Source organism: Fukomys damarensis, unplaced genomic scaffold (genome assembly GCF_012274545.1).
Source record: "Fukomys damarensis isolate Sample0158 unplaced genomic scaffold, DMR_v1.0_HiC HiC_scaffold_33, whole genome shotgun sequence".
In the NCBI taxonomy this organism is placed as follows: domain Eukaryota; kingdom Metazoa; phylum Chordata; class Mammalia; order Rodentia; family Bathyergidae; genus Fukomys; species Fukomys damarensis.
This window is the reverse complement of record NW_022900945.1, coordinates 3,645,301-3,657,508: the sequence shown is the minus strand read 5'-3', so window position 1 is coordinate 3,657,508 and position 12,208 is coordinate 3,645,301. Positions and strand designations below refer to the sequence as shown.

Genomic DNA, 12,208 nt, shown 5'->3' with positions numbered 1-12,208 from the left:
AAATCTTCCCTAGATATGGGGCAAAGGGGAAAGGAGAGAGGTATGAGTTAAAGGCTATTTGTTTTCAAACAAAAACAGAGTCTTTGTCTTTATTATGAATCTCTTATCCTCACTATTACACTGAATCTGCAGCCACTTTTGTTTGTTTTTTGCTTTGCCTTAAGGAATAAGACACTACTTTGCAAGATTACTGTAGAATAAAATTCAAGTAAAATGGAGGGATACATTATATTCTATTATATTCTATTAATTATTATTATTATTACAGTGATCATATTATCTGTACTATAAAATCTCACACCCTTATAAGCATATAAGCCAGAATCTATTCTGGGTACCTTTTTTTTAGAAGACCTGCACTGATAACAGAATATATAAGCAATGAGGGATCAATTTTAAATATCCATTGTCCATAACCTCACATACCCAGGATGAGAGCCAGAGGGTTCTCTGAACTGACTTGTCCTAGCACATGAGTTCACTGTACATAAATCATTAATATGCTGTTTCTGTAGCCAAAAGATTTCAGATGTGTGCAACATCCTTTTCCTTCCCTCACACCAGGTTTTGTTGAATCTCTGGCATATTTGCACACAACATCTGCACTCAACCTGTGGTTGAGAGGCAGCACAAAAGTGTAAAATGTTTGTATGGAAAGGCTCATTGGACTGTCACCTTGTGACAGACACAGGAGCCCATGTTCAGAGCCACCATCTCAACAGTTCAACCCTCCCCCAAGGACAACGAAAACACCAGAAATTGCTTCTGACCATCCAGGCAGCAGCATGAATCGGTCACCACTCTCCCCAGTGGAGGTGAAAGTTGGGGCAACAGAACATCAAGGACATCACACCTAAGTTATAAATGCCCCCAAAGAACCATCCTGGTCACAACTGAAACACAGAAGCAGAGCACAGCCCCCAGGCAATCAGAGATGGGAGACAAACAAATCTGTATCTTCTTTGAGGCAAACACAACGGAGAGCACAGAACTCTTCCTTATGAGCAAACCCTGGTAAGAAGACCCCTGCCTTCCTTATCTTGTGCCTCTTCTCACACAGCTAAGAACAAGGCTGACAATAGGCCTCCTGCATCACTAAGCTGTGAGAAGCATTGCTTCCTAACACTTGTGAGTTCAAGCCCACCCATGCCATCTGGCTTGGCATAGAAAAGAAAATGCCCCAGGTAAAACCCCTTGCTTTCCCGGTCTGTACCAGGCCTACCAGTGGTTGAAAGGGGAGTGCAGAAACCACTCCTGCTTATTCTCAGCAGATGACCCAACCTCCTACTTCCCTGAGAAAACCTAGGCCAATAGCTCTCAAAAGCTATATTCTGAGCCAATACTGCAAGCATCACCTGAGAATTTGTCAGAAATACAGCACCTCAGATCCTCCCCAGATCCTAGCAATCTAGAAGTCTGGGTTTCAAGAAGTCTTTCAGTTGCTTCTGATGAGTCTGATACTTGACAATTAGTGACACCTTCAGAAATGAGTTTCTTCTATTTTTCTCCTTGAAATTTCCAATACATTCATTCCTTTCTCCTGTGGATTTATGTATCTCAAAAGAAGACATTTTAGCCCTCCTGAGTGCATCCTTTTCACTGTGCACCTCTTATTGTATTCTACAGCAATTACTGACTGGCTCTCTCATTTTCCATCTTTCCTGGTTGACTGCTTCCTTCTATTCAGTGTACACGGGCCATTTTCCTCCTGACACTTTCTTTGATCTTGCTTATCCCCAACCAGTGTCTATTCTTACTTGTTCATTTTGCCTGCAAAACTCTTGAAAAACTGAATTTTATTGCTATCCTTTCTTTGTCAGCTGCCTCGCATGCTTTTCAAGTTTTATTTGCCACCTTTATCGCTTTTTAATATAACACCCACTATGCAAAAAACAGTCTCCCAACAGAACCTTTCTTTTTTCCTCCTCTTCCTTCTTCCTGGCTAAACAATCCAAAGTCCGGAAAGCAGCAAGTCCCTCCACTCCACCCTACGCTGTTTCTACCCAGCACAAGGCTGCTGAGAGACACAGCTTCTAGTTTTCAAATGCTCTAATGGACAATCAAGAGGAGGGAACTTGCTCATTACCTAACATGCTTTTCATTAAGTGCAGCACATTTTAAACAGCAACTCATCTGACCCTCTTAAGAGCCTGAAGGAAGTACTGTACCTATCTGTGTATGGATAAAAACATTCAATATAGGAGAGGTAACTTAGCATGCCTCAAATACTAGAGTCTAGATTTGGTACTTCTAAGGAAGGAACAGTTCCATAACTCCTCAAATATCTTTAAGTTAAATTAACTCAAACTTCATATGGCACATTTTAGCCAGGGTTTTTACTCAAGATACCCAACAAACGACATGGCTCCAACATTCACGACACCAAACTTCTACTTGGCAGTCATCGCCTCACTTTTAACAGGACTGTGGGGAATCTGGGAGCTTCTGGGAGAAGTCCTGGCTGGCATGAGTCATCGGAAAGCTCTGGAAAGCATACCCTTATGGGCTGATATGATAGCATTTTAGTATTTTAACCATTGCTATACCAGTGCCAACTTGCTGAAAGCTAAATATGGAAGTTCTGTTTTAAGTGCTAGGGATGGAACCCATCATGCTAAACCACATTCTCAGCCCTCCAGAGGTCTTCAGGGCTCCAAGCCTACAGTTATGAAGACGCAGCAGTGAAACCAAAACTAATTGCCTAAAGGCACATGGCCGAGCAAGCTTTCTGGAAGCAGTACCCCATTTCTGTTCTTCATGATGGGCTATGCGCATAACAAGGCTAACTCGGTGCTTCTCAACGTTCTTGCCCATTCTCCCCATCATGTTTTAGCTTCTCTGCTATACACAAATTGTCCGATGAACCTTTTCATGCTGTGCACAGTGATATCTGGAGTTTCGGTGCGTTAAATAAACACTAGGCAAAGGACACCTTTACTCTTCCCAGAGCTCGTAATGGTCTACTCGTGAGCACTGTAGACTCAGTATGTGACAAGGTACAAAGTACACGGCACATCACAACGAAAAAATTCACGGATACCGAATAATGTTGTGCAGTAATGTGTTTAGTCCTTCCTTTTAATAAATGATTAAAAGAAAAAGTGCTTTCAAAAGTACCACGATTTTATAATTTAAAATTTTACATAGAGAAAATGCTTTTCCTTATAGTGACAAAATCCCATGTTGTACATATAAGCCATTATTGGAAAATATTTAAAGGAAAGAAAAGGGGTGAGTGCATGCTAAAACACACACCCGAAGGGGTGCCACAGCACAATTCCAACCACGGTTGTAAGAATTCGTGTTCTTAATGTTTTACCACTTGTTGAAGATAGTCTCTTGCACAAATAAGACTGTGAATTAGTCTAGACATCTCTCAGCACAATTTTCTGTCCTCTTTTAATTTATAATCAAAAGTATTTTATAATCAAAACAGATTAGCAAAGTAAGATTATAATAAAAAGAAGCTAGCAATATATACGAAATGTAGTAGACTGAAATCAGTGTGCTCTCGTAAATTAAAAAGTAATTCCAAACAGTATTTCTGAAGCAAAGCTGACCATAGGCAGGAAGCTTGCAGTTCCTTGACATTAATACAAATGTACCTCACCCCTTACTCCCTGGGCTCTGTACAGAACGTGCTTCCTCCATCTTAAGATGTGCAAAATATTGTGACTGAAAAAACCTTACATTGCTACTCAAAGCAACATGAATTCCCCAAATGTCAACAGTCTCCATTATTCCACAAATAACTAACATTAATACCATGAAACTGTGTTTGGAGGAACTGGAAAATAAAATTGAGAACCGGCCTTCGACAATGAGGCCACTCACCCTTCCTGGCTCGCAGTGGTGATGGCGATGCTGGGAAGTGTGTTCAGAGGCAGCGTGGTGGGCCTGGGGAGGCCGTCTCCCTCGGGGGTCCGCGCCCTGTCACTCTGTCGCTGAGACAGCGGTGGTAGCTGCAAGTTCCCCGAGCAACACCTCCTCCCTCGCCACAGGTCGATCCCAAGTGTGTTACTGGAAGAACTGTAGGATTTACTCAGGCTACATTCAAAATAATCTTTAACATTCTGGAAGAACCACAGGGAAAGAGAAAAGAAGAAAAGAGAATAAAATTTAAATTTTAAAATATTAGAGTGAAACAAGAAATGAGATGATCAAGCTGTTCACCTAGGAATTTCTGATTGATCTGCTCACAGCTAGAGTCTAATGCTGATGTGAAAAGCCTGGGTCGGTGGGGGCTGCTGATCTCAACTCCCAAACACCTGTCAGGTACACATTCCTGGAGCTCCTCCTCAGTAATGTTTACCAGAACAGCATGTGGAGGGGAGGGTGGATTCATTCTTTTCATTTTTTTTTTTTTTTTGCTTTTTAAAAATTTGCTAGAATAAAAATTGACAACTTGCAAATATATTCCAGAAATCAGTGTCATTCTGCAACATGAAAACAAACTATAATCAGGTATGAAGTTCCTTGTTCAATGTTTTAAAGTTAAAATATTTTGTCTTAAGACTGCAGGGTGTTGATAATTGTGGGCAACTGGCTCTTCCTGACCCTATTAAAAGAAATCTTCTCTTGGTTGGAGATTTTGTTTTGTTTTGTTTTTGTCAAAATATGCAAGCGCTCATGAAAAGAAGAGATACAGTTTATCCAGTCCTAGACTGGCACACTTGAGTGTGTGCCCTGATGCTGATGTGAAGGGAAAAGCACTGTGTTGTAATCAGAATCACGGTTATTACCCTTCCCACACCCCTCGGGGACCCAGGTACTATTGGGAGTGGGATCCCCAAGTGAGCCTCTATCTGGTGCACCAAAGGTAAAAACGCAGTGTCCAAGGAGAGCGACTTGCACTTGGAAAGCTGTAATTCCCTCACTCCATACTTATCAGAGGATAATGGAGCTCTCACCATCAGGCCAAGGTGCTCACTGAAAATCCTCCCAGAGCCCTTGCAACATAGGTCATGGATATCAGCCCAGCAAAGCAGACTCAGGAAGACCCAGGACCTGACCTCCTGAAGCGTAAACTAACACAAGTTCTCCCCTTCCTCTCCTCCACACAACCAACACTGAGCCAGTTCTTATTCAAATAATTAACCTAGAGTTGAGGGTCTTGCTCAGTGCATTCAACAAATGTTTGATGCACACTTACAGCTCTGCATTGTGCTACTTAAGAGGGATTCAACAGCAAAGAGAAGCCTGGCATCTCTACTTACAGGAATATATTCTAGCAATTTGCACTCATCTGATCCACATAAGACCATAAGATGATAACAGAAATCTGGGCCATAAAAGCCTGGAAGATTTTTAGGAGTACACTCTTCACCTGGAAGTGGGTTATCATTCCATTTTCTCATGCTTGACTTACAGTTTTGAAATATCATATAAGTACTTCACGTTTAGTACAATCACAAATCAGTAACAGGAAGTAGACAATGATCTAGAATTTTCTAGGGTCTGAAATATCTTAGGATATATCAGACTTATTATTTAGTAACCTGTTATTACAGGAAATCCACTGTGGGCCTAGCATCACCTAGGCCTGGATGTGTGTGTGTGTGTGTGTGTGTGTGTGTGTGTGTGTGTGTGTGTGTGTGTGTGTGTGTGTGTGTGTGTGTGTGTGTGTGTGTGTGTGTGTGTGTCTGTATGTCTGTGTGTTTGTGTATGTGTGCTAGAAATTAAAATCTAAAGGGAAAGCTTATAATATATGTTTCTTTCTTAAAAGACTTATAAACTAATTGAAAAGAAAAAATATACAAAACCTGCCTAAAGAGATTTAAGGACAAACTAAAAGCCAGAAATCATAACTGTAAATAACCAGTCTAGTTCCAAACACATACATAAAAGTTACAGTTATGTGGAAAGCGGTCTCAAACATGCTGTTTACCTCTTATGAAAGAAACATCATCTTAAGGAACAGAAATAAAGATATCATTTAGCTAAACCACTAGGGCCTCCTAATACAGTTATTGGACATTTTACTCCTTTAGGAATGGAAAATATTACCAACCAAGTGTAACAGCAGTAAAGGAGCTAAATGGGTCCTAATTTTCTACTTGTTATTTGAAAAGAAACTAAGTCACTCCTGCCACAAAATACCTCCCACTTTAACTTCCCATGCAACTTGAATTTACAGACTTGATGTCGCTCTTTGAATTAAAAGGATTTCTTTAAGAAGACTCCAGTTAATATGAAATGCATTGCCACCAAAGAGAAGCTTAATGGAGTAGCTTTTCAGAAACTAAACTAAATACTATAAACACTGATACTGTCTTTAAAACACTAACTCCTGCCAAGTTATTCATAATTACTCAGATTCTATAATTCATACCTGTAATTTATATTATACTCCTCCCAAATTACCAACAACCTTAAAAGCTGAATGGAATTCAGTCATTTCTGACATGCGCTCTCAGCCTTATTTTCCTATTTTAACCAACATGACCTGGCCACATCTGTGCCACTCATCAGAGAGTTTTAAGAATGGAATGTTAATCTGAATGCTCTCTCTGAAAATCACAACTTTTAAAATGCATCCTACTTTGCAAAATGTACCCAATGACTGCATAATCCCTCAAGAAACAACCTAGTTCTGGATTAACTATAACTTCCTGTACATGTATTTATTTACAAATCATTATTTTTGCCAATGTACTTACAAAGAGTTGTCACACAGGAAAAGATAGAGCGAAAGCCTGCACCTGAGTAGGAGAAGCTCGTAGGGGACACTGAAGGGATCAGTTTCTGTCCCGTCCTCATACCAAGGCCAAGACACCAGGCCTGTCTGGGTATTTGGGCATGAGTCGCAAAGGGTTTGTTGCTATTGTTCTGTTTGCATCTTTGGTCTACTTCAGCCATTTTGGGAGAGTTCCTGATTTACTTCCACCAGCTAAACGCACAATTAGAAGATAGAGCATTTCCTAAAGGACGTGTGGTGTCCTTAGGGTCACATCCAATTTGGGCCACAGACCAGCAATGCTCAAACCCTGTGAAACCACAGGTGGAAATGACAGGTGGCATCCGTGGACATGCAGCACCCTATCAAGGCTAAATACCATGACGGCCCATGAAACAATAACAGAAGTAATTTTTCCTTTGAAAAATGTGGTTTTCTCTCAACAGTCATCGTCAATTCCAAGAGTTGTTTGCCTGGAAGTAATTCTTGTTGCTGTTTCTGGCTACTTTCTCTTCTTCAAAACACTCTCCTAATGTCCTGAATTAGAAATGCAAAACTACAACTAGATCACAGACTTGGGCATCTGTGCTTCTGTTAAAATTTTATACACACACATACAATGCACGTATTACACACTCCACTTGCATGCATACACTAATACATGTATATAATATACATGTATATATATAATATATATACATACATATATACATATATATATGTATATATATAATATATATATATTCTCCCTCTTTTGCCTTATTGGTTCTTCTCTCCTAGATCTTTTAGTCATTTTTCTCTTTTCAATACCTCCCTACTCTGTAAATAATCCCATTAGCGATAACTGTGTTCAATGCTTGGGTTGCATTTAATTTACTCTTACTTCTAGAGTTTATTACCCAAATGCAGAGCACTGAACGCCTACCGTTCTCACGACACATCACGCTCAGTCCCGCTGAAGGTGTCTGCGTACTACACGCGTGTGAACACAGGGCCCAGGTCCCATCCACTCTCCCATTCCCACACACCAAGCTTTCTTCCGGCAGGCAGGAGGGGCCTTTGCACGCTCCGTTCCCCTTACCGGAAGTGTTCTTTCCTCGCATGGACTCGCGCAGCCACTCCTCACTGCTGTGCTGATCTCCACACCTCTGTCAGCTCCTCACGGGCTCCTCCCATGAATCCCGGTCCTCACCACTCAGTCATCCTTTGCACCCCTGCCCAACTTCATTTTCTCTGGAGCCCTTATCATAGCTGGGATTATTTTATAACTTATTTCTCTTTCCCTTGGGATTGTAAACCGCAAAAGGACAAAGACATCATGTTTATCTCACTGACTCTCTGGCACCTGGAACCTTATTTGACTCCAGAAGGTGATACATTAACATTAAACGAATGTTAAGGTGCTGCATAAAATGTTAGCGGAATTAAAATAAAACCAAATATAATAAAATGTCCCTGGCTTATGGGTGAAATTTTATTTATGGGGATGCAATATGAAGCATAATCTGAACTGGCGCTGTGGGGAGGGAAGAGCTGGGGTAAAACACACCACCTGACCTCCTGCCCCATTCTGAAAGCTGCATGTGGCCCACCGGGAAGCCAGGCAGAACACGGTCAGGCCGAGCACACCACTGAGGAGCCCCCAACACAGGAGTCACATTTGAAAGCACAGAGAAACAGGTGCGCTCTTTTTTAATAATGCATTTTATTTAGCCCATTTTGTCTAAATATTATGATTCCAACACACAATCGATATCATTATTAAATATGTTCATTTTTAAATATTTGTATCTATTTTATGCTTATAGCCTATTTCCAGCCTAATAATCACAGGTCTAGAGGCCACCATATTGGACAGAATAAACCCAGGTAGTAATTGTCCACTCTGCTTTAGGTTTTCTTTTTTTTATTTTTCAGGTTCTTGCAAACAGACTTCTTTCTCTTTTAATGGTGGCAACCCTTCCTTCAGGGTTATTTCTCCTAAGGATACAGTGAGGAAGAAAGAAATGCCTTGACCATCGTTTATGAACATTACTCAGTTTTAATCTCACAAAAACAGACTCTTAAGAGCACACAGTTTGTTTTTTTGTTTGTTTGTTTGTTTTTGGTACCCCGGATCGAACTCAGGTCCTTGCGTTTGCAAGGCAGGTGGCAGAACCGCTGAGCTAAATCCTGGACCCACAGTTTGTAAATAGTATTAAGTGACACTCCCATGCTCTCTCCCCCCACCAAGGGAAAAAGAATTTCTAAATTTCAGAAGTTTCTTCATACAGACTCTAAGCAGTGCATGGAAATCTGAGCATAACTTTTTATCACTGCTGTGGAGAAATCAGAATATAACAAGGGACACTGGCTTTGGTGCAGGACAGGAGAAGGGAAGCGGAAGGGACGGGGAGGGGAGGAGAAGAGAAGAGGTTGTAATAGGTGAGGAGAAAAGGACAGGCCTACAGGTTCGTGGACACAGGATGGAGGGGTCAGTGGCAAAGGTTTGAGAGGGCAGACCCTAACAGCACCCTCGGTCTGGCTCTGCACATGAGAAGCGCTCACAGCCCCGGGGACACAGAAGGACGCTGGGACTGAGGAGCAGCACCCTGCTGAGGGTTTGCTGCAGCATAAGATTCAGGACCAGGAAATGAGTACTCAAAGATATGGGCTGGGCGGTCAGCTGAGCTGAGTCTTTAAAGGACCAGAGAGGTCAGTGTCGCCCTGGGCAGCGGCAGACAGTCCACCTCTCGTGAGCTGAGAAGGTACGCTGCTCTTGCCGACAACAGAGCTGTCGCAGGGCAGACACTGACAACAAAGACCTGGGAACATGAGCTGCTCTATGAATGGACAGCACAAGGCCAGTGGGGAAGGACAACGCAATGACAATACCACATACCTCTATTCCCTTCCAGTGAACACCGAGAGAGCTAACTGCTGGCAGCAAGGGTCCTCCACTTGCCCACACACCATGTGACTCAAGGGAAGGGGCCAGAGTTAAAGACGTACATTTTCCAAGATAGCGCATCCCATTAACTGGCAAGTCCAAGCCCCTTCTAGCCCTCCCCAACCTGAAACAGGAGCTGAACAGTATGGCAGGTGCTTCCCTTTCCTCCTTCCAAGCCTTCTGTTCTTTCCCATAGTGACATATAGCTTCTAGCTCACTTACAAATAACTGGGTAAAGAACAGATAATTAAAGACTCACTAATGGGGGACAGCTCAACTAAAAGCAAGGCGATAGTTAATCTCAATTGGCCAAAATCTAAAGCTATGAAGATAGTGTTTAGAGACCTCTTCAAATGATTTAGAGCACAACTACTTAAAGTCGACAGACCTAGGTCATCAGTTTGTTAAAATACAGTCTGATTTCCGTGTCTGAGCAGTGGCCTGTGTGTCTGCATCTCCAGGAAACACCCTGGAGAAGCTCATCTGGCAGGAGCAAAGGTCCCAACATGTGTATTACAAACTTCTTAGGAGTAATTGCAAAAGACCCTACCATGGGAGTGACTTCTAAGGGCTCGGTGTGCCTAGGGCAAAGCGTGGAACTACATCATTGAAGGGTGGATAACACAACAGAGGAGAAAGAGGAGGTAACAGAGTTAGTGTGAGCACAGGCCAGAGGTTGGTGGACTTGTGACTGCAAACTACAAAGTTGAAGCCCAGCCTCTCGCAAGCTGCAGAGAGGGTCTTGTTCCTGCTGTCTGCCTTGTAGAATGCTGGGTCGGGTGCCAGCCATGCCCACATCATCAGGAGACCGATCACAGAGTGGTGACCTCACACACTCTCGCCTGCCTCTGCATGGATCATCACGTGGCTTCTTTAGGGAACAAAGCACAGAGGGAACACAGGAGAGGCTGCTTACATCATCTGCAGTCACGGCCATCACACTCCTGCTTTTCTTCATTATAGAGGTGGGAAAGTTTCCTTTAGGAAGGCTGCTGTCCAGTGCAGTTTCGCTGGTAACTGTTGAGACCTACAAGAGAAAAACAATACAATAAAGGCACAGCTCTATACCTTTCAACAAAAAATGTGGCATCATCTCGAAACACACTTGAAATGTATACCATGCCCGTGTATAAGCGGATATCACAATTTGCCGAGCCAATTAAATTTGACATGCTGAGGAAGAGGCTCAGAAAATATGTCATCATCCAAGGGGTTGATACAAAGACATTTGAGAAGAGTAGCAATTGGGCCCCCAAATAATCAGTAAGCATGAAGAATATAAAATAATATGCATCTGCATAAAGCTTTATAGCTTATTAAGTACTTTCCCATGAAATAGTTCATTTGGTCCCCATAATATCTATAAAATTATTTGGGTTTTTTTCTAATGACAGAAGAGGAGGCCAGAAAAATTATTTGGCCAAAGTAACACAGTTAAACAATATCAGATTCCGAATCTTTAAAATATAAACTACTTGGTGATGTCAAAAAGAAAAAAATAAACCATTACAAAAATGCCCATTAAAGAAAAATCATAATCTCAGTCTTTACCAACAGTTTAAACCTTTCAATTATGTAAATACATAAGGCATTTGTCACAGATGATATTAGAAACCAGTATTTAGAAAAAGCTGAAACTTCCTGGCTTAAACCACCAGTCTGGATCCCCAGAGGCAGAGAGGCATCAGTCAAGACCTCTGTCTTGTGCAGGTTACTCAAAGAGACAAAAAAGTTCAATGACGATGTCAAAGTTTAACTGTGCACCCTGGTTCTACAGAAGAGCACTAGTCCCTGTTTATAAAACCTCAAGCTGTATAAACAGGTTCAAATTTAAATTCCTGTCAGCAATGGAGGACAGGAAGAATTATGAGTCTGCAGAACTCAACTGAAAACAGACATACTGTAAAATGATCAAATCCAGGAAGTGTTAGTGCATATGGCAGTTTCACAAGATTTGGCATCAAAATGTCCTGGACTGCTGCTGAGCCAAAAAGTCCTATATATTGTTCACTCTTTGCAGTTAACCTCGATCTCTGCCGGTCTGGGGAGCCTGCCTCTCTAACGTGAGGACATATATCGATTAAGAGCGTGATGGGATTCTAGCTGTGTGATGAGGAATACTAAGCGGTGGGACTGTACCATCACCCAGGAAACCAGGGTTGCGCCTTTAGTGCGTAACTTGGCTACATTATGCAGGAGGAGTTGGCAGTAAACCTGACAAAGCAGACAAGAGAGGTGGGGGAGGGAGAAACTCCGCATTCACCTTTGTAAGTGTGCAAAGGAGCGAATCCCAGAGGCTCTTCCGGTATTTGATTCAATACGTCAAGGAAAAGAATTTCCTTAGAATACAGAATGATGACAAATGCTGTGCTCTTCTAATGCTGACCAAAAAGCAGCAAGTAGAATGTAAAGCTTATACTCTATGGCTGCTTGAAACCAAGCAAAAGTAGCAAAGGACCAAAGTATTTTATCACAGAGTTCTACTTAATCTCAAGTTTCTGTACTGGGCTTACCTAGAAAACATGTTTATACCTCGAAATTTTTTTTAAGCAAGAATAAATTCAGCTCTAAATGTGGGATATATATATATATATATATATATA

General features: G+C 41.8%; 1 protein-coding gene across 1 annotated transcript in view; it reads right to left on the bottom strand.

Annotated features, from left to right (window-relative positions):
- The window catches only part of Pde4b (phosphodiesterase 4B), a 495,360-nt gene that overhangs the window by 383,582 nt on the left and 99,570 nt on the right, over nt 1-12,208 (bottom strand). The window contains exons 2-3 of the mRNA XM_010605088.3: nt 10,522-10,632; nt 3,835-4,073 (exon numbers count right to left, since the gene is read on the bottom strand). Of these exons, the coding sequence (XP_010603390.1) occupies nt 3,835-4,073; nt 10,522-10,563 (281 nt within the window). The 5' untranslated portion in view covers nt 10,564-10,632. The remainder of the gene's footprint in view (nt 1-3,834; nt 4,074-10,521; nt 10,633-12,208) is intronic.